The sequence below is a fragment of the Salmo trutta genome, chromosome 15 (genome assembly GCF_901001165.1).
Source record: "Salmo trutta chromosome 15, fSalTru1.1, whole genome shotgun sequence".
NCBI classification, from domain to species: Eukaryota; Metazoa; Chordata; class Actinopteri; order Salmoniformes; family Salmonidae; genus Salmo; species Salmo trutta.
In genome coordinates, this window is record NC_042971.1 from 28,666,832 (window position 1) to 28,688,663 (window position 21,832).

Here is a 21,832-nt window from a genome sequence, read left to right on the forward strand (position 1 = left end):
TTTCTAAGCAAACGGCTGGAGGTAGGGCTTTCTCCTATAGAGCTCCATTTTTATGGAATGGTCTGCCTACCCATGTGAGAGACGCAGACTCAGTCTCAACCTTTAAGTCTTTACTGAAGACTTATCTCTTCAGTAGGTCCTATGATTAAGTATAGTCTGGCCCAGGAGTGTGAAGGTGAACGGAAAGGCTGGAGCAACGAACCGCCCTTGCTGTCTCTGCCTTGCAGGTTCCCCTCTTTCCACTGGGATTATCTGCCTCTAACCCTATTACAGGGGCTGAGTCACTGACTTACTGGTGTTCTTCCATGCCGTCCATGGGAGGGGTGCGTCACTTGAGTGGGTTGAGTCACTGACGTGGTCTTCCTGTCTGGGTTGGCGCCCCCCCCTTGGGTTGTGCCATGGCGGAGATCTTTGTGGGCTATACTCGGCCTTGTCTTCGGACGGTAAGTTGGTGGTTGTAGACATCCCTCTAGTGGTGTGGGGGCTGTGCTTTGGCAAAGTGGGTGGGGTTAAATCCTGCCTGTTTGGCCCTGTCCGGGGGTATCATCGGATGGGGCCACAGTGTCTTCTGATCCCTCCTGTCTCAGCCTCCAGTATTTATGCTGCAGTAGTTTGTGTCGGGGGGCTAGGGTCAGTCTGTTACATCTGGAGTATTCTCTTGTCTTATCCGGTGTCCTGTGTGAATTTAAATATGCTCTCTCTAATTCTCTTTCTCTCTTTCTTTCTTTCTCTCGGAGGACCTGAGCCCTAGGACCATGCCTCGGGAATACCTGGCATGATGACTCCTTGCTGTCCCCAGTCCACCTGGCCATGCTGCTGCTCCAGTTCCCACTGTTCTGCCTGCGGCTACAGAACCCTGACCTGCTCACTGGACGTGCTTGTTGCACCCTCGACAACTACTATGATTATTATTATTTGACCATGCTGGTCATTTATGAACATTTTAACATCTTGACCATGTTCTGTTATAATATCCACCCAGCACAGCCAGAAGAGGACTGGCCACCCCTCATAGCCTGGTTCCTCTCTAGGTTTCTTCCTAGGTTTTTGGCCTTTCTAGGGAGTTTTTCCTAGGGAGTTTTTCCTAGCCACCGTGCTTCTTTCACATGCATTGCTTGCTGTTTGGGGTTTTAGGCTGGGTTTCTGTACAGCACTTAGAGATTTCAGCTGATATACGAAGGGCTATATAAATAAATTTGATTTGATTTCTCTCTGTTGTCGCCGGTCCATCTGCTGGAGGGAGTCGACAGAAAAGTCTCTGGTTGCGTTCCTAGTGGATACGTCAGGCATACCCATGTTGTGGCATAGAATAGATGTTTCGGCGGTTGTCGGTATTCTTCGTCCTAGGCTACGTACATTTCCAGCTGCAGACTGAAAAGGCCTCGTATAACATTTGCTCCTTCTGTGGCAATGTTTTAGAGTTTAACCATTTCTAGCCGTGTAACCAACGCTACACGCTGTATGGTCTTAGAAATTCAACCATTTGCAACCTTAGCTTACACCGTGGTTTGCCTGGTCTGGTGTGAATAGCGTCACGGGGGCTTTTATACTTGGGTAGAAAAGGGGCCATCTCATCATGTTTGTGGTCACCTGGGCGTGGCTACTGACTGTGCATAAATACCATAAAACAACCAATTCTGATTTAGAAGACTAAATCACATTGTTATCTTTTCAAAAGTATTCTGATACTTATTCATTCATCTTATACAACATTCAGCTGTAAAACGGACAGCTGGGAAATGTACACTTTAAGAGATACAGTAAAGTGTGTTTCCTGTCCTTCATGAGATCACCAAATGAAACACACTTGACATGACTGTCCCTTAAGTGTCCACGGACCATTCCCACATTCTCAAAAATAGAAATATTGTTTCATTCTCCCATTTTGGGGATTAGGAGTTTTTTTTATTTACATTTGTTTCTACTTACACTTGTACGTTGACTTCTCCATATTAATGTTGGTTTTAAGTTTTGGCTGACTTTGCTTAGCGGATCATCATCGCAAATTGAATTATGGGGCAAATTGTACATTCGCAAACTCAATTGTACAATTGTAAGTGTAACTAGGCAAAAACAGAGGTGATTATGAAATTAAATAATTCATCAGGACGTGTATCATGCTGTGAAGATCCTCACAAGGCATTTTATCATGTATATTAAGTCTTCAAATGTAAGGCATTGAAAGCATTCTATATTTGCAGTCTGTAAATGTATTTACAAAATTCAACATGGCTGCCTATTCAGATGCCCTAGGAAAGTTGTGTAAATACAGAGAGAAGAGTAAGATTAGAGTAAAATATACATACTTGTAGCACATTCATATTGTACCATGTATTGTTAAATTTATACATTTAAATTGCAGTAACTATTTAGTAATTGAGCCTTGTTTTTCATCGGTTCATTAAAGAATAGGTCTTAGATTAAGTGGTGGTAAACTGTAAAAGTGTCCAGGTGTTTTTTTTCTCACGCTCTCAGACTAAGGCTTAGTGCCAACTAGTTACGATTAGATGGACACTACCACAGCATATAGGCAATGCAATATGTGTTGGTTATATGTGCACTTTCAGTACAACATGAAAACGTCTATTAACTGTAATTTATGTGTGTTCTGATAATCACTACCTCTGGTGTGTAGTATACAAAACATTAGGAACACCTCACCAATATTAAAGAACAGCCTCAATTCATCAGGCATGGACTCTACAAGGTGTTGAAAGTGTTCCACAGAGATGCTGGCCCATGTTGTCTCCAATGCTTCCCACAGTAGTCAAGTTGTCTGGATGTCCTTTGGGTGGTGGACCATTCTTGATACACATGGGAAACTGTTGAGCGTGAAAAACCCAGTAGCATTGCAGTTCTTGACACAGTCAAACCGATGCACCTGGCACCTACTACTATACCACTCAGTAAGTATTTTATCTAGGTGTCTTTCAATGCTGATGGTTGGAGGTCCAATACAAAATATTTACTTCAACTTGAGGTTCTGCTGAACATTAACTATATGAAATGGAATGAAGTGGATGATATAAGGGTGATGTTCAGCAGTCCTTTTGGTGTTTCTTTTAATAGAGAAACCCCTAAACTATTGTAGTTGGAATATTCATATGTGTAAACATACTGAATTATAATTGGATGCATTTTACCGCCGTATCATACTGTGCTATGATTGGTTAAGACCACCCAGAGGGTTAGGTCATGGTCAGTTGATCATGGTTGGAGATAAGTGAACATGCAAGTTGTAGCTAGCTAATAAAGAGCTACGTTAAGAAATATCCTGTAGTACTGCATTTTATTATTTTGTACAAAGAGTACAAAACAAGACAGTAGTGATATGGCAGGGTTCATGTTCATTTGTGTGCCTTTGAAATTTTTCTCTTGCATTACTGATATCGAATAACGTGTTCCATCATGACCTGTTACATGACTCTTACCACTTGATCCAGTTGTTTATGCAAAATAGGTAGTAATTTATGGCTTCTCTTTACTGTGCACAACGACCAATTATTATAAAAATGTTTTGGTGATTTAATCAATTTTTCGTGATATCCAATTGGTAGTTACAGTCTTGTCCCATCTCTGCAACTCCCCTACGGACTTGGAAAAGGCAAAGGTCGAGAGCCATGCGTCCTCCGAAACACAACCCTGCCAAGCCGCACTGCTTCTTCACACAGAAGCCAGCCGCATCAATGTGTTGGAGGAAACTGGCGAACGCAGAGTGCATCAGTTATTTGGAATGTGATGATGACATTGCAGAGGAAGACAGTGTGTGGGAACAAAAATGTTATGAGCAGAAACAGCCAGGGCAGGGCTAACATGGGTACACTGACCCCCAAAACAAAGCTCTTAACCATACGGGAGAGGGATACAGGAACTAACCCCTCCACTTGATTCTGGGCAGATGCACCAAACAGTACCAGCCCCAGGATGGTGTACAACACCCCTGCACTGATAGAGAGCAGGTGAAATATGAGGAGGAACCAAACAGTGTCCACACTCTTCTCAATCCCACCAGAGGAGCACCAGAACCCCAATGCTTGTGGTGGAAGGAGTATGTGATGAGCTTGTGTACCACAAAGAAAGAAGAGAGGATTAAAACTGAAATTAACGGCTTGACAGACATCAGCGGCATTGATGTGTTGTGCTCTAGCTTGCTGCTGTAGCCTACTGGCACCATATGTTACGTCATTAACTTTAACTACAAGTTGTAGCAAGCTAGATAACGTTACAACAGTCCCATACAAAGTAGCTAGCTAGCTACCGAGCATATGATTCTTAAATCACCCAGTCCCTCCTTGCTAATTTACCATGCCCATTGCCAAAAACTTTAGTTCCAAGACTGAAGGCATCCTCTGATAACCTGAAATATGTAATGACAATAAAGAAAACAAATTACACTATAATAACAGCAACAATGACACTCGTTAACCTCAACTCAGGAGTAAAACTCTTGAACCTCTGAATTACAGTTGTGGAAAATTCGATCCAAAGATTAAAGGCAGAGACTATTTAACAATATAATAAACATATTTAATACAAGCAGCAGCAGAGGAGATCCACCTCTAATTTCACAGCAAGGAAGAAATGGTTACATGTCCCTTATATAGTGGGAGGTGATAATACAATCATATTGTTTACACAACAGTTCTTCTATACATCAATAGTTCTGGAACACAATGGCCTTGTGTTAGGGTGCAGACATACAAGTAGTCTATGAAACGCATAACATCACAGTCCAACACAGAACATATCCCTTGAGAAGTTACAACAGCTCACCCCAAATTCTTCCACCACAACATCTTTCAAAACTGATTTGATGCTCAGTACATATTTGTCAAACTAATACCAGTGGATAATCAAGCACAATACAAACATTTCAGTTACGACACCTGTCCTCCAATATTGCACAGCACTTTAGCTAAGACAGGGAGGGAGTTGATAGATTGCTAAACCAAAGCAAATGTAATGGACTTCCGCATTTGGATTAATCACTTTTTTTAAATGTATTTTTATTAATCACCTTCACAACCAAAGTTATTTGATGCGTAGATCATGAAGTGCACTAAGGCAGTGCTGCATTTAAAGACACTGCCACCTGCTGGCTTGTGCCTGAAATGTGATGATCAGAGTCCTCAACAGCCCATTTGAGTTTGATAGAAAGCGAGATAGATATATTTGACAGTTTAATAAAATAAAATGTGTCAGGGACAACACAATAAAGTCAACGACTTCCATTGTGGTCCCTTAATGCTTGTTACTCAATGTGCAAAATGAAAACAAAAATGTCAAGGAATGGTTTCTTCCTATTGATATCCTCTTGGCCATCTGTAAAACGTCCAACCAACCATCGATACAACCATTACTCAGTCAGTAGGAAATATGCACATCATTTCGTTATTCATCTAGCTACAACCAGTGAGAAGACAATACCACCAGTTAGGCTCCAAACAAGCCTTTTTCTTACGATGTATTATGCAGTCATGAAGCTGTGACGTATTATGATGTAACCAAGCATTAATTCACTACATAAACTGTGTTCCGATTTGATTTCATCTGTACAATCTCTTTCTTCACTCAGGTTGTTGCAGGTAACCTTTGGCCTTTTGGTGCACAGCCTTCCCAACCGGTATAATATATACAGGGTACCACATATACACACAACTCTGTAAAAAAACTAAAGAGACCACTGCAAATGTTTCTTAAATCAGCATCTCTACATGTATGGCAGCCATTCCATTCCAGTGTCTGTTGATTTCCAACACAGGCACACCTCATTCTGCTGAATGAGGTACTGATCAGGTGATCACCTGAACCAAACCTTATTTAACGAGGAAAAGTATAAAAACCACTGCTGTGGTCATCATTATCCTCTTGCAATAGGAACAGCTGGATGGCAAACACAGTGCTAGTAGTACCTCAAAAGTAATTGGAAGCTAAAAATAACTATTGACCATGTCAAAAGAGTTGAAAAGGAAAGTTTTGATTAAGGAAAAAAAGGGTTCAATTCTGGCTTTACTGGCAGAGGGATACAGTAAGCGTCAGATTACTTCTATCCTTAAAATTTCAAAGACAGTGGTTCATAGGGGTGGCAGGTAGCCTAGTGGTTAGAGCGTTGGACTAGTAACCGGAAGGTTACAAGATTGAATTACTGAGCTGACAAGGTAAAAATCTGTTCCTAGGCTGTCATTGAAAATAAGAATTTGTTCTTAACTGACTTGCCAAGTTAAATAAAGGTAAAAGAACAAGGCCAAGCAGCAGACATTGGGGACAACAAAGCTACAGACTGGCAGACGGTGAAAACGACTCTCCACTGACTGGGATGACTGCCAACTCATTCGAATGTCACTCAACAACTGTAGGATGATATCAAATGACCTGCAAAAAGAGGTCTTCCTTCTGCTCAGACAATGTTCCCCAACTCTGAGGATTGCTTTTTCAAGTAGGACAATGCTCCATGCCACACAGCTAAGTCAATCAAGGTGTGGATGGAGGACCACCAGATCAAGACCCTGTCATGGCCAGCCCAATCTCCAGACCTGAACCCCATTGAAAACCTCTGGAATGTGATCAAGAGGAAGATGGATGGTCACAAGCTATCAAACAAAGAATTTTTGCGCCAGGATGGCATCAAGTCACCCAACACCAACGTAAAAGACTGGTGGAGAGCATGCCAAGACGCATGAAAGCTGTGATTGAAAATCAGGGTTAATCCACCAAATATTGATTTCAGAACTCTTCCTAAGTTAAAATATTAGTATTATTCGAGGTCTGACAACTGCATCTTTTTTGTTATTTTGATCACTTGTCATTTTCTGCAAATAAATGCTCTAAATGACAATATTTTTATTTGGAATTTGGGAGAAATGTTGTCAGCAGTTTATAGAAGAAAACAAAAATTTTCATTTTACCCAAACACATACCTATAAATAGTAAAACCAGAGAAACTGACAATTTTGCAAGGGTCTCTTAATGTTATCCAAAGCTGTGTATACATACATACATACACACACACACACACACACACACACACACACACACACACACACACACATATATATATATATAGATATATATATCCAATATTGATGGAAATGTTTCCCTCAGAAAGCAATGGATTGTAATAATGAGAGAATCAAAAGAGCTTTAAGACGCCGCCCTTATGTGGTAAATATACAATACATATCTGTCCTGTCTTTGTTATATTATCACCTTTTAAATTGAGTGATGTGTTGACGGTTGAATCCAGTGAGGGTTAGCATCCCTGATTCTGTGATGTGGCCAACCGGCAAGATGCACAGAAGAACAAAGCCTTTAAGTCATATCCGAACTGAAATCAATAACACATGCACATTAGTTATGCATTCTGCAATAAGCAAAGCAGTGTTTAATTCCTTCTTTACTGTTTACAGCCAATCATTGTGAGCTATGGGCAGGACCAAACATCTGGGGATGAATGGAACATCAATCCAGAGCCTCTCAGCCAGGTCATCTCTGCTGTTCCCATAGAGACACAACAGATATGAATCAAGAGATTGATCTATGGCCATTTTGGTTGGCTTGGTTGAATTGACAATCATCCATTCGAGATGCTAAAGAATCCTATACTATGGAAGGTCTTTAGCCCCACCCCTAATGTTATGGGAGTTGCATTTATTGCATTTTCAGTTACCCATGTATTACTCACTACTTGTACAGCCATGTTGGATTGCCTACATATTCTACATTTCCTTGAGGGTCAATGCCAGTGTATTCTATGGCTGCCATGAGTACATGCCTTTCTCTGTCTCCTCAGTCTGGAAGGGTGACTCGGCTGATGGAGAGAAAATATGATGTGACCTCATCCTCCAGTTCTGATGACTTTTCCATCTACTCCTTCACTGACTGTGAATCGGAGGTAAGAGTTGTACCCTACCGTCCATGTCTTTGTTGAGTGACATCACTGTGAGGAGGATGGTCTCTGACTAGTTGACTCTGATACACAGTGTGATGATGAGGATCATGAAAGGAGGACACCACCACTGAAAGTTGAGAATGGAAAGGTGACAAAGCTTGAAGTGAGGGATATGGACGAGGATGATCTGTCTATCTCCTCCCCCACACACATTTCTGAGCACCTCTCAGTGAATGTGGAGAATGGACTATGACCAGCTAGCTCACTGACACACAGCTTGATGATGGCAATGATGCCCCTTCTGAGGACAGTCCAGAGCCTCCAAATGAACCACAAGGACCACTGAAGGACCATCGACTGGTAGGCATCTTTTAAATTTGTGTGTGTGTGTCACATCTCAACGGTTTGACCCCATGTCTGTAGAGATTATTGTGGACAAGTTCAACATCCTCCTCCCTGCCTCTGTGAGTGCCCTGAAGAAGGTGTCATGCCAGATGGAGGTGGTCACCACTGTCCGGCCCTGCAGGCATCAGCTGGACAAGAAGACAGAGTGGACCAACATCAAAGAGGAGAGCCTGAGGCGGATTAAAGAAAAACCTGACCTCAATAGAACTCAAACGGGGCCTGAAGACGCTCAATGACGGTCAGGACATCAACCAAGAGAGGCAGAAGAAGAATGAGGGATGCTGTAGAGGATGGATTGCGAAGTGGATGGGGAGGAGGAAGGAGAGACTGAGGGATGAAGACGTGGCTAGGGAGCTCAAGAGGATGGGTGAGGAGGTGAGGGCACTGATCCAAGAGATGAAGAGAAACTGCAGCGAAGGTGATCTGAAGGCAGTAGACCTGGACAGTTGGCTGAATAACTGGGCGTTGAAAGTGGCATTCAAGAAATGCACTGGAGAGATGGCCGAAAATATAGACAGCATGGCAGAAATGCAAACCAGTATAGCCGAGAACAGTCTCCTCAAGTCATAAAAAAATAACAATGTCCAGAGCTTTGTAAGTTACTCCTACTTATTGAGTGTAGTCATGTATCTGCAATGTGTATAGTTTAGTTATAAAGTATATGTACAGATTGTTTTTAACGTAGCATTGTCCTGATATTTTACTTTACTTTCTGGTCCTACAAAGCCCAGTGAAGGTCTCTGGTCCTGTGTCTGGCAACACTGGCCTCTCTCCTCTTGTGACCTCAGCACCCCGGACCCTGGCTGAAGCCCTACGGGCCCTGCCCTCTGCTGTGGCCCTGCCCTCTGCTGTGGCCCTGCCCTCTGCTGTGGCCCTGCCCTCTGCTGTGGCCCTGCCCTCTGCTGTGGCCCTGCCCTCTGCTGTGGCCCTGCCCTCTGCTGTGGCCCTGCCCTCTGCTGTGGCCCTGCCCTCTGCTGTGGCCCTGCCCTCTGCTGTGGCCCTGCCCTCTGCTGTGGCACCTCCCTCCCCAGAGAATGTCCCAAGGCCTCGGACTCCTCTCAGCCCTGTCATTATCACTCCGTCCGCTACAGAGAACTTCCCATACCGCCACATGCCTCGCCTGGCCCCCATCACCAACCTGGGCCAGACCGGCAGGAAGCGGCTCCAGGAAATGGCAGGAGTGGCCCCACAGGTGGGAGGAAATACAAGAAGGGTATATTGGCCATATATCCTCCTACAGTATAGCATAGCTCTAGATATAGTAGCTCAAGAGAAGAGAACCCATAAGCTTACATTACTTTATCTCCTTGTCCAAAAAAGCAGAGAAGCAAGAAAAGGCCAGTAAGATGCAACCGATGGAAAATGTTGGAGAAAGTAAGGAGGAGGAAAAGAAAAAGAAGAGTCTGAGGAAAGGGTGGGGAAATAGAGGAGGGAGACGAGGAACATAAACAGGGAATACTAGACTAGAGAAATAGAATGAGGTAGCAGAGAAAGAGCAGCTATCTGATGTGTACATGGATATATTGTACTTTTCATAATAAAAAGTATGTTAATTGTCAAAACAATTTCGTTACCGATTTTACATTCCCTCAACCAGTCGCAGCTTGACGTTTGTCATGAATACTGCTCTGGAGGCAGAACTGCGCAATTTCCTCTAGATATGGCAGCTGCAAAGCCAAAATTGGCTATATCTTAAATATTTGTGGAAAATAATTGTGTTTTATGGACTTAATTTAAGGTAAGGATTAGCAGTGTGGTTAGGGTTAGGTTAAAAATCAGATATTATTGCTTTATGCCTGTGCCAGCTTGTGACCACTTTGCAGAACTGCCGCCAGGGCAAGATTCATGACAATAAATGCCAAACTGCATCCCAGTCATCCTCTCCCTATCTTTACAAGGCTGCAGAACATGCAAACTAGTGATGCCGGGATTGTCTCATAACCCGCAGTCCCCAGGCGGGTGGGTTGCAGGCAGGTTCAATAAAGTGACAACAATAGGCTACATAACAAAATCCAAAAATGTATAATTATTGTGAAATTTACACTAAGCGTACAAAGCATTAAAGACACCTGCTATTTCCATGACAGACTGACCAGGTGAATCCAAGTGAAAGCTATGATCCCTTATTGATTTCACTTGTAGATGAAGGGGACAGGACAGGTTAAAGAATGATTTTTAAGCCTGGAGACAATTGAGACATGGATAGTGTATGTCTGCCATTCAGAGGGTGAAGACAAAAGATTTAAGTACCTTTGAACGGAGTATGGTAGTAGGTGCCAGGCACACCGGTTTGTGTCAAGAACTGCAACACTGATGGGTTTTTCACGCTCATGTTCCACCAACCAAAGGACATCCAGCCAACTTGACAACTGTGGGAAGCATTGGCTTCAACCTGGGCCTGCATCCCTGTGGAACGCTTTCAACACCTTGTAGAATCCATGCCCCGATAAATTGAAGCTGTTCTGAGGACAAAAGGGGGTTGGGGGGCTAACTAAATATTAGGAAGGTGTCCTTATTATTTTATACACTCAGTGTATAACCTATAGGCTATACTGCACAGTTAGGGGCCGTCTGTAAAGGTACTATCTTTACCAGCATCATAAAAGCTGATATTATTTCATGGGCCTATTGCAACGAAGATTGGCCACTAGAATATTGCCAGTTTATATTCATAAATAAAAGTTAACCTAATTTTACCTTCTGTTATAAAGACCATATTCAAATGTATAAAAATGAAAATAAAAAACGGTTTCCCATCTGAAGAGATTAAATTTAAAAAATGACTACAATAAGTGCCTATTAAGTGCCAAATAAAGTATAACAGGGTTTCATATTATATATTTTAACCCCTTTATCATCCCAATTTTCGTGGTATCCAATTGGTAGTTAGTCTTGTCTCATCGCTGCAACTCCCTACAGAGTCGGGAAAGGCGAAGGTAGAGAGCCATGGGTCCTCTGAAACACGACCCTGCCAAGCTAGACTGCTTCCTGACACAATGCCCGCTTAACCCGGAAGCCAGCCACACCAATGTGTCGGAGGAAACACCATACACCTGGCGACCGTGTCAGCATGCATGCGCCCGGCCCGCCACAGGAGTTGCTAGAGCGCAATGGGACAAGGACATCCCTGCCGGACAAACCCTCCCCTAACCAGGACGACGCTGGGACAATTGTGCGCCAACCCATGGGTCTCCGGGTCGCAGCCGAACCAGGATCTATAGCGGCACAGCTAGCAACTGCGATGCAGCGCCTAAGTCCACTGTGCCACTCGGGAGGCTGGGTTTCATATTAAATCATGCATAAATCCCTTGTGACAAGCTTTTGAATTGGACGTTTCAGACAAAAAATGAAATTGCTAAAAAATGTCTAGCCTTTTTATCTATTGGTAACGGGGTTGACGTGTTAAGCTCGACACACTAAGTTTTGCACCACAAAACAAAAAATTGCAAAAAAGAGCAGGACTAGCTCACGAGCTCAACTAGGACCTGTATTTTGGAGCTATGTCTTTTACAACTCTCCCATTCACCTGTGTGAACTTCAGCTTCGTGGCATGCTAGCCTTTTACTGGCTGCGGAGAGCCTTTTCTGTTTGCATTGTGTTGTGCACCAGGTTTTTATGTCTTTCCATGTTCTGTTTTTGAGAGCTGGCTCTGACCCATAACAGGCAATCCTCTTTGCCGGGAACCTTCTTCAGCACTTTACATTTTCCCAAATGCTTCCAAACTGATGCTTTCTCACAGCTGCTCTTGGGCCTCTTGGGTTGAGAAGTCATTCTCCAAACCTAATCGCAAACAAAGAAAAGATTAAAACACATGATGGTCCAACACAATAGGGGAGAGGGGCATAGGGAAGGTAAGGGAGAGGAGATAAAAAGAAAAGACTTCCTCCGTGTCAGGTAAGCAGTCTCAAAGTGTACCCTCACCAACTTAAAGAGTGAGTTCTGAACATCCCTCGCTGTCCTCTGATCCTGCGTCCAAGTCTTCTTGGGCCTCTTTCTGGTGTCTGTCTTGACTCTTTAGTGTGTTTTTTCAGTTCTTTCCCAGGCTTTCCTGAAAAACACAAAAAGATGGAACATACATAAGAGTAACAACAAATCCACATATTAGCAAGCAACGACATTACATTTTTGTTCAGTAATCACTCAGCCTGGTAAGTTTGACGGTGGACTGCGGCTGTTCCCTTGCTTTACGAAATCAGCCGGTGTCTACCGTCACAAATTTACCAGGCTAAGTCAGTTCTGAACAGCTGTCACTCGAGCTTTAGCTGTCAGGTTCATACTCACTGATGCAGCCGGTGTCACTCAGCTGGTGTTTTGTATCATATTTGTACAACAGCTGATGAAACTATAAAAAAATTTATCAGTGTAACTTCCTGATAGTTGCTGATTGTATTTTCAATCTACATAAGACATTCTAAATCAGCAGGTTTTGCATTGGTGGAGTTTTGGCTTCCTTGGTGACATCACCAGGTGGTCTAAGTTAATAGACCAATAACAAAAAGTTTGAAATCTCTCTGCCAATAACAGCTAGTTTTGAGGCTACATTTCCCCCCCATTAGTGGATTGATCCATGTTTTGATGCTATATAGTGTTTGTTTACATTTACTTTGTTTACCCACATTGGAGTAAAACAAGCTTATATGTTGAGTTCTGATGGGGTACAACAGTTGAACTAAGCTAATGAGGCATTTATAAGTTATATTCTTCAAGAATCAATATCATTAAATTGCAGGTCCAAAAATGGATTTTGCAACTGCCGATTGCCACTTTAAAATGCAGGAAATGAAGGGGTGGTTGACGGTTGGCTACATACCTTGGCACGAGAGATTCCTGCTTTTATCCATGTTCTGACGAGAACGTTTTTAAAATAGACATGTCATTAATAATGTATAGTATGACAGATTACCTATGGCAGCAACAACTGTCTCTCCCAATCAAGCCTTCCCTTCTAGCACCGCACTGTCTCTGCCAGTCCTGAGGCAAACAAAACATGTTTTCACAACAAAAAAAAAAGAAATGTATTTGGACCATCCGGATATCCATATTTGAATAGTGAAATATTCCAAATGCCTATCCCTAGCTGCCATTTCAAAATAAAATCACTGCTAAACAAAATGTCTCACATTGTGACTAGTGCAAATAACTCGGCCTGCCACAGGAAAGCTACCGAGCTAGGACCACATTTGCATCAGAATGTAGCTAGCTACCAGTAGCTAGTTTAACATTACTCCTATGGAGTTTTTTAACATTATGCACAACACAAAATTATTTCATATGAGAACATCTAAGACATCATAACAAAGATAAGCAATGCAATAATAATCCATTCCGAAATGTATTAATGTCTACTCCAGCAACATTTAGCAGCTAGCTGGCTAATTAACCTATCAGTATAGCCAGGAAAAATGGCTCGCTAGCTAGCTGCTAGCTAGCTAACATAATTCTTCAACATAGCTAATACTTTTCCATGCATCGACGAAATGTAACCCGCTACAGCTACATTGGCCTAGTTATTGTTGAATAATAACAAAGCTAGGTAAATTCATTTAAAATAATATCGCTAGTAATTTCAAAATACTTACAGCTGAAATACACTGCTGTTTTCTTTGTGAGCATGGTGAGCTGGAGAAAGCCGCATCAACATGTAGAGTTCTGGGGGATGGGACAAGATCCCCAAATAGACCCTGGCTTTGGATCAGGTTTGAATTCCCCCCACTAATGGTCCTTGTTAGGTTTGGGAAGGGGAAGCTGATCCTAGATCTGTATCTAGGGGAAACTTCGCCCCAGCACATAAAAGAGAGATGGGGGGGGGGGGGGGAAGGGGAGGAGAGAGAGCGTCGCTCTCAGGAATGACAGATCATGTACAAAATCTACCAGTAAGAAATTGGTTTCAGAATATAATATATTACCTTTAGCAGTTCTAATGTCTTCATTTGCTCCATTTCATTAGTCTCGTTGATTGATTGCTGATATCTAGTTTCACAGAAAAGATGGTGTTGATAAAGAGCATTTGTCCGTGTTTGTAATGCATTCATAGACATAGTTCATACTGGTGGTCCTACCATCAACCACTTCACTCCATTAACCCTAAATTTGCTGCTCACATGGTGGTTTGTATAAATGTATTTGACTTTAGGTTAGTTAAGGTTAAGAAGGTAAAAATTGTGTTTGGCTGTGTCAGGAGCACTAGTGGCAATGCTGCCTCACCTAGATCACACATTGCCCTATATAAGAATATATTGTAGCAAGCTTAACCCAACACTTAGCACCTTCTGATCTCTTGGTGTAATGGATAAAGTGTTGGCTTGCTAGTCGCTGGACCGGGGTTCAAGTCCCAGTTGGAGCTACGCCCAAATTTGTTACATCTGAATCAGTAGTGGGATAGTGACTGTGAAGCCATCAAAGATGTGTGTACACGTGAGAAACTTGCTGTAAAGAATGCTCTCCCAAGGAAGGAGATAATGTAGCAATCTTAATTCAACACCGAGCAACCTCATCTTGAGGTTTGGACATCTTGGCATAGCTGTTGACTTGACAGTTGATGGACCCAGGTTCAAAACCTGTTTGGGGCGACCGCCTGAATTTACAAAAAATATATTTGTTTGCCTACGGGCAGGGAGACCTGGTTTTTAGACATTGCTGTTTTTAGACATTGCTGTTTGCAACAAAAAAAACACTACATTGGTGGAAGCAGTGGAATTGTGCTTTGGGAGGGGTGTGCACATTTCATGGGCAGGATCTGTACCCGGGCCTCCCATGGGAAAAACCAGTGTCTTGACCATTAGACCAAGATGTAATGCCCTCTTGAGCTGAGGGTGACACTGATTTTAAACTTGCAGGCAGGACTACCTCATTACCAGATCATGAGACACGCACATGGGATAGTGTAAAGGGAACTTTGCCTAGGAAGCCCATGCCAGGTCGCAGTTGTAAATGAGAACTTGTTCTCAACGAGCCTACTTGGTTAAATAAAGGTGAAATAAAAAAAAGTGTTAGAAGGTGGAAGATAGAGAATTAGTCCAGTAACTTAATGGTCACTGGTTTGAGTCCTGAGTCAGGCAACAAAACGTGGGATTTGATCTGAACTGGCAGATCTGTGACCAAACCCTTCAGAAAAACAAATTCCCTTTGTTCCCCGTAATTTGGACTAATAAATTGTACTGGCGCCGAAGAGGATGGCTGCCGTTTTATTGGCTCTTAACCAACCGTGCTATTTTGTTTGTTTTTTCACGTTGTTTGAAACTTATTTTGTACATAATGTTGCTGCTACCGTCTCTTATGACCGAAAAGAGCTTCTGGACATCAGAACAGCGATTACCCACCTTGAATTGGATGAATAATTTTTCTTTAATGAGTCAGACGAGAGGGATTTACTCCAGACACCTGAACAGGCCCTCATCCCTGTCATTCGTAGGAAAAAAAGACAGATTCGCAGAAGGAGATCGGGGTGCCATGTGAGGATCAGGCAAAGAGTGGCTAATCTGCCTTTGCCATCCGTACTGTTAGCCAACGTACAATAGCTGGAAAATAAATGGGACGAACTAAAAGCACGTATATCCTACCAACGGGACCTTAAAAACTGTAATATCTTATGTTTCACAGAGTCATGGCTGAACGACGTCATTAATAACATACAGCTGGCGGGTTATACACTATCGGGAGGATAGAACAGCAGCCTCTGGTAAGACAAGGGGTGGCGGTCTATGTATATTGTAAATAACAGCTGGTGCACGATATCTAAGGAAGTCTCAAGGTTTTGCTCGCCTGAGCTAGAGTATTTCATGATAAGCTGCAGACATCACTATCTACCTAGAAAGTTTTCATCTATATTTTTCATAGCCACCACCACAGACCGATGCTGGCACTAAGACCGCACTCAATGAGCTGTATACCATCATAAGCAAACAGGAAAACGCTCATCCAGCGGCGGCGCTCCTAGTGGCCGGGGACATTAATGGAGGGAAACTTAAATCAGTTTGACCTAATTTCAACCAGCATGTTAAATGTGCAACCAGAGGGGGGGGAAGAACTAACTCTAGACCACCTATACTCCACACACAGAGATGCGTACAAAGCTCTCCCTCGCCCTCCATTTGGCAAATCTGACCATAATTCTATCCTCCTGATTCCTGCTTACAAAAATGTTTTAAGCAGGAAGCATCAGTGACTCAGTCTATAAAAAAAAGTGGTCAGATGAAGCAGATGCTAAACTACAGGACTGTTTTGCTTGCACAGACTGGAATATGTTCCTGGGATTAATCCGATGGCATTGAGGAGTACACCACATCAATCACTGGCTTCATCAATATGTGCATCGATGACGTCGTCCCCACAATGACTATACATACATACCCATACCAGAAGCCATGGATTACAGGCAACATCCGCACAGAGCTAAAGGGTAGAGCTTCCGCTTTCAAGGAGCGGGACTAACCCGGAAGCTTATAAGAAATCCCGCTATGCCCGCCGACGAACCATCAAACAGGCAAAGTGTCAATACAGGACTAAGATTGAATCGTACTACACCGGCTCCGACGCTCATCGGATGTGGCAGGGCTTGCCAACTATTACAGACTACAAAGGGAAGCACAGCCGAGAGCAGCCCAGTGACACGAGCCTACCAGACGAGCTAAATAACTTCTATGCTCGCTTCAAGGCAAGTAACACTGAAACATGCATGAGAGCATCAGCTGTTCCGGACGACTGTGTGATCATGCTCTCCGCAGCCGATGTAAGACCTTTAAACAGGTCAACATTCATAAGGCCGCAGGGCCAGATAGATTACCAGGCTGTGTACTCCGAGCATGCTCTGACCAACTGGCAAGTGTCTTCACTGACATTTTCAACCTCTCCTTGTCAGAGTCTGTAATAACAACATGTTCCAAGCAGACCAGCATAGTCCCTGTGCCTAAGAACACTAAAATAACCTGCCTAAATGACAACCGACCAGTAGCACTCACATCTGTAGCCATGAAGTGCTTTGAAAGGCTGGCCATGGCTCACATCACCACCATTATCCCAGAAACCCTAGAACCACTCCAATATGCATACCGCCCCAACAGATGATGCAATCTCTATTGCACTCCACACTGCCCTTTCACACATGGACAAAAGGAGCACCTATGTGAGAATGCTATTCATTGACTACATCTCAGCATTTAACACCACAGTGCCCTTAAAGCTCATCACTAAGCTAAGGACCCTGGGACTAAACACCGCACTCTGCAACTGGATCCTGGAAATCCTGACGGGCCGCCCCCAGGTGGTAAGGGTAGGAAACAACATATCCGCCACACTGATCCTCAACACGGGGGCACTTCTAGGATGCATGCTCAGTCCCCTCCTGTACTCCCTGTTCACTCATGACTGGACGGCCAGGCGCGACTCCAACACCATCATTACATTTGCCGATGACAACAGTGGTAGGCCTGATTCACCGACAAAAACGAGAAAGCCTATAAGGAGGAGGTCAGAGTCCTGACAATGTGGTGCAAGGACAACAACCTCTTCCTCAATGTGATCAAAACAAAGGAGATGATTGTGGACTACAGGACAAGGAGGACTGAGCACGCCCCCATTCTTATCGACGGGGCTGTAGTGGAGCCGGTTCAGAGCTTCAAGTTCCTTGGTGTCCACATCACCAAAGTATCATGGTCCAAACACACCAAGACAGTCGTGAAGGGGGCAAGACAAAGCCTATTCCCCCAAAAGAGATTGAAAAGATTTCTCATGGGTTCTCAGATCCTCAAAAAAATTCTACAGCTGCACCATCGAGAGCACCCTGACTGGTTAAATCACTGCCTGGTATGGCATCTGCTCAGACTTTGACTGCAAGGCACTACAGAGGGTAGTGAGTATGTCCCAGTACATCACCGGGGCCAAGCTTCCTGCCATCCAGGACCTCTATACCAGGCGTTGTCAGAATAAGGCCCTAAAAATTGTCAAAGACTCAAGACACCCTAGTCATAGAATGTTCTCTCTGCTACCGCACGGCAAGCGGTACCGGAGCGCCAATCCTAGGTCCAAAATACAAATTTTTTACTTAACACTTATTTTTCTTAAACTGCTTTGTTGGATAAGGGCTCGGAAATAAGCATTTCAATATAAGGTCTACACTTGTTGTATTCTGTGACAAATAAAATCAGATTTAACATTACCTTTGCTAATGAAACAACTTTGTTGAAGTCTGGTTTGGTGGTAATCACTCCATATCCATCTGCTCTTATCGTGCACAACAAGCATTCCTTCTCCTTTTGGCCAAGTCTGAGGAATACAAGAATACAATGCCACTTTTCAATTCCTGAATTGGAATCTACTTCAAAGTTATTACATACAAAGCAGCGTAATAAGTGCATAGGCTACATAGTGGTTTTTCCCCTTGTGCTACTCACTTGCCCGGTGGTCCCAGGTCCCCCATGATGTGCATGGTCTGTACGGGTGTGTTGACCACGTGGCTGGTCTTCACAAAGTCCTCCGAGGGCTCCCAGGTAATCAGCCTGGACTTGGGGAAGGTGCTGTCACTGCAGACCAACAGAATACCACAAACACATTTAGCATACAAGGGTAATGTGAACATACTGGTACACTGTTTGTCTTCAAAGCAGCACATCACACATCAATGTTGCTTCAATTACATTCACTTTAATAATAATTCACTTTGGTGAGTAACAGGGACCTACACTGGCTGTCTGTCCTGTCGTCTGTGTCTGACATTGGCCATCCTATGTGCCAGGAAGGTAGGGTTGGACTTGACCTGCCTCACCATACTCTGGGAATCCTGTAATGATTATTTCAAAAACAGCTTTAAAACACTAACGTTTCTTTGGGACAGAAACGAGGTAAATTCTTTGTTTTGAATAATGAAATTGTCACGTCTGCTCCCGTTCCCCCTCTCTGGAGCACGAGGTCGCCATGCTGCTCATCAATACACACACCTGTCACCATCGTTACGCGCACCAGCGCTTCAACGGAATCACCTGGATCACATCATTGATTGCCTCCCCTATATCTGTCACTTCCTCAGTTTCATTCCCTTGTCTACATTGATGTCGTTTTGTTTCTCTTGTCCAGACTCTGTTCTTTTTTAGTTTCATGTCTATTTATTAATAAATCCTCACCCTGTACTTGCTTCCTGTCTCCTAGCATCTGTGGTTATGGAACCGTTACAGAAATTGAGATTCAGTAGAAACCCACCCCTTCCCAATTGGTGTAGCAGTCAGAATCGGTGTAGGTGAAAATCCTGCGGTTCCGTCTGCCCCTGGTCCGCTCCAGAGCCATGATCTCTGTGTGGTACTGTCTCTCCAGTGGAGTCTGGTATACTGACTCACTCTGGAACAAAACCACTTCATATTACACACACACAGACACACACACACACACACACACACACACACACACACACACACACACACACACACAACTTACTATGCAAAATCAAACTATCCTAAACAGTAAAGTCTTATTTGTTATAAGGACACTGGTAGAGGACCTACCTGACTGAACAGCTTCTCCTGCCAGCCTACCACCAACTCCTCCTCATCATCATCTCCGGCTGAAAACAAAACCAAGATGTTCTGGTCCATATCTAGCCACCACGAAAATAACATCTACTCAACTAAGAAGCATCTAACATCTTTCTGTTTCAAAACATCTAACATCTTTCTGTTTCAAAACAGTGTTAATACCTGATTGAGCCTGTGAGTTGAGGGTGTCCAGCTCAATGCCTCCCCTCTCCTGTTGAGTCAAAACCTGCTGCTGAAGGTGTTGGGAGAGGGCTGCTGTGGAGGTGAATCTCTGAATATGGATCCTGTAACACCATTGTAAATATAAACAAGGTAAACAGGATTCTAGCTAGCTAAATAACATGTTTTCATGGCAAACTCAGGGATCAGGTCAAGCAATATACTGGGTGTTTATCATCATCTGCTTTGAGAGCTAACGTTAGCTAACGACATTGTCTTGCTTTTATGGCAATGCAAGGAATAAAAGCCACACAAAGGCCAACTGCAACTTACTTAATTGTAAGGTTTTTGACAGCATCTCGGGAACAATAGGTAGCCTCTCCGGTGTCGGTGCTGCAGCCGTCTGCCATGTTGTAACGTTAGGAACTTTATTGATGGCTAGCTAACTAGCTAGATTAGCAACATACACACAAACGCGCAGCAAGCAATTGAGACAATTTTGTAGCTAGTACTTTTCACAAGCGTCTGCTCGTTGCATGGTAACAACAGTCTGCCTGCCTGGTTGGGTTTCTGGCGAGCAATCCAACTATTTATTGGTTCACTACCGCCACCTACCGTGGGATCCAGTCCAGAGCAGCAGAATAAACCCCCCCACTGATAACAGGTAAGGTAATATCAGTACAATAATATTCCCTTGCTGTAAAAAGTTTAAGAACCCCTGATGTAATTAATTAAGAGAAAAATCTGTCTGACACAAATAATTGCAATTTAAAAAGCTTTATTGGAAATACACGTTTCAAACAGCACAATTCAAGTACAGATGAGTGTAGCTAAATCAGATACATGCTAATTTAGTTTAAATGTGATGCAGTGCTCCAGTCCCAGTTCATTTGCACTCTTTTGACATGCTTCAGACCAGATGCATGCTCCACTTCAGTGTACAATGGTCCTGAATTTGCATATCACAGTGTTTGAAGCTTCTACATTCTGCATCTCTCTGCTGTCTTTCATCTGAAGCCATATCCTCCAGGGTCTAAACAGGTATAGATTTCCATCTCTGTGTGGGAGACCAGATATTGCAAGGAGACCAGTAAGGGGCCCTCACCTCTTCACTTTGGCCCAAGGATACCAGTGACACTGCCCTAAGGTTGGTGCTGTTCTTTGGATGAGACTGTGGAGACAGAGGTCTTATCTCTCTGTGGTTACTAAAGATGTCATGGCACTTATGACATGAGTAGAGGTGTTGACCCTGCTTCTCCTGGATATATTTCCAAGCCTAAGCATGTAAATCCAACTCATTATCATAGGCTGGATGGAGACCAATATCGTTTTTTTTTTTTATATTGCTGCATGTCTCAAAATATAAGAATGAGACCAATATATGTATTTTGCTAATCATAATTCCTGTCTCTGAAATTACGTTTGTGTGTGTTGTAGGAATAACCAATACTCAAAATCTCTGTGTGTGTGTGTGTGTGTGTGTGTGTGTGTGTGTGTGTGTGTGTGTGTGTGTGTGTGTGTGTGTGTGTGTGTGTGTGTGTGTGTGTGTGGTAGAAGTAATAGTTGGCCATTATTTCTTTGAACATCTCAGTTTGGGCATCAGCCACTGAAGAAACCTGTCAATCAAAAACCACAGGAGAATAAATAGTATTATAAACTGGGTGGTTCGATCCCTGAATGCTGATTGGCTGACAGCCGTGGTATATTTAAGCAATAAGGCAAGAGGGGGTGTGTTATATGGTCAATATACCACACCTAAGGGCTGTTCTTAGGTACAACACGACACGGAGTGCCTGGATACAGCCCTTAGCCGTGGTATAATGGCCATATACCACAAACCCCCAAGGTTTCTTTTTGCTAT

General features: G+C 43.3%; 2 protein-coding genes across 6 annotated transcripts in view; both read right to left on the minus strand.

Moving 5' to 3' along the window:
• The window catches only part of LOC115148712 (uncharacterized), a 229,906-nt gene that overhangs the window by 155,395 nt on the left and 52,679 nt on the right, over nucleotides 1-21,832 (minus strand). The gene's annotated exons all lie outside the window — the stretch shown is intronic.
• LOC115148726 (Meckel syndrome type 1 protein-like) lies at nucleotides 11,401-21,035 on the minus strand. Of its 5 annotated transcripts, none has more exons than XM_029690895.1 (11): nucleotides 20,305-21,035; nucleotides 19,975-20,096; nucleotides 19,783-19,841; nucleotides 19,484-19,618; nucleotides 18,970-19,067; nucleotides 18,682-18,810; nucleotides 18,448-18,553; nucleotides 14,200-14,263; nucleotides 13,873-14,056; nucleotides 12,215-12,341; nucleotides 11,401-12,073 (listed from the first exon to the last, which is right to left on the minus strand). In XM_029690895.1, exons 1-8 carry the CDS (start codon nucleotides 20,379-20,381, stop codon nucleotides 14,237-14,239), a joined length of 753 nt encoding a protein of 250 aa, XP_029546755.1. In that variant the 5' UTR covers nucleotides 20,382-21,035; the 3' UTR covers nucleotides 11,401-12,073; nucleotides 12,215-12,341; nucleotides 13,873-14,056; nucleotides 14,200-14,236. The 5 variants fall into 5 exon arrangements, with proteins under 5 accessions (XP_029546755.1, XP_029546756.1, XP_029546754.1 ...); XM_029690894.1 differs by lacking the exon at nucleotides 11,401-12,073 and adding an exon at nucleotides 13,197-13,264 and having other exon boundaries at nucleotides 12,316-12,341; XM_029690893.1 differs by lacking the exon at nucleotides 11,401-12,073 and adding an exon at nucleotides 13,197-13,264 and having other exon boundaries at nucleotides 12,316-12,341; nucleotides 13,873-14,066.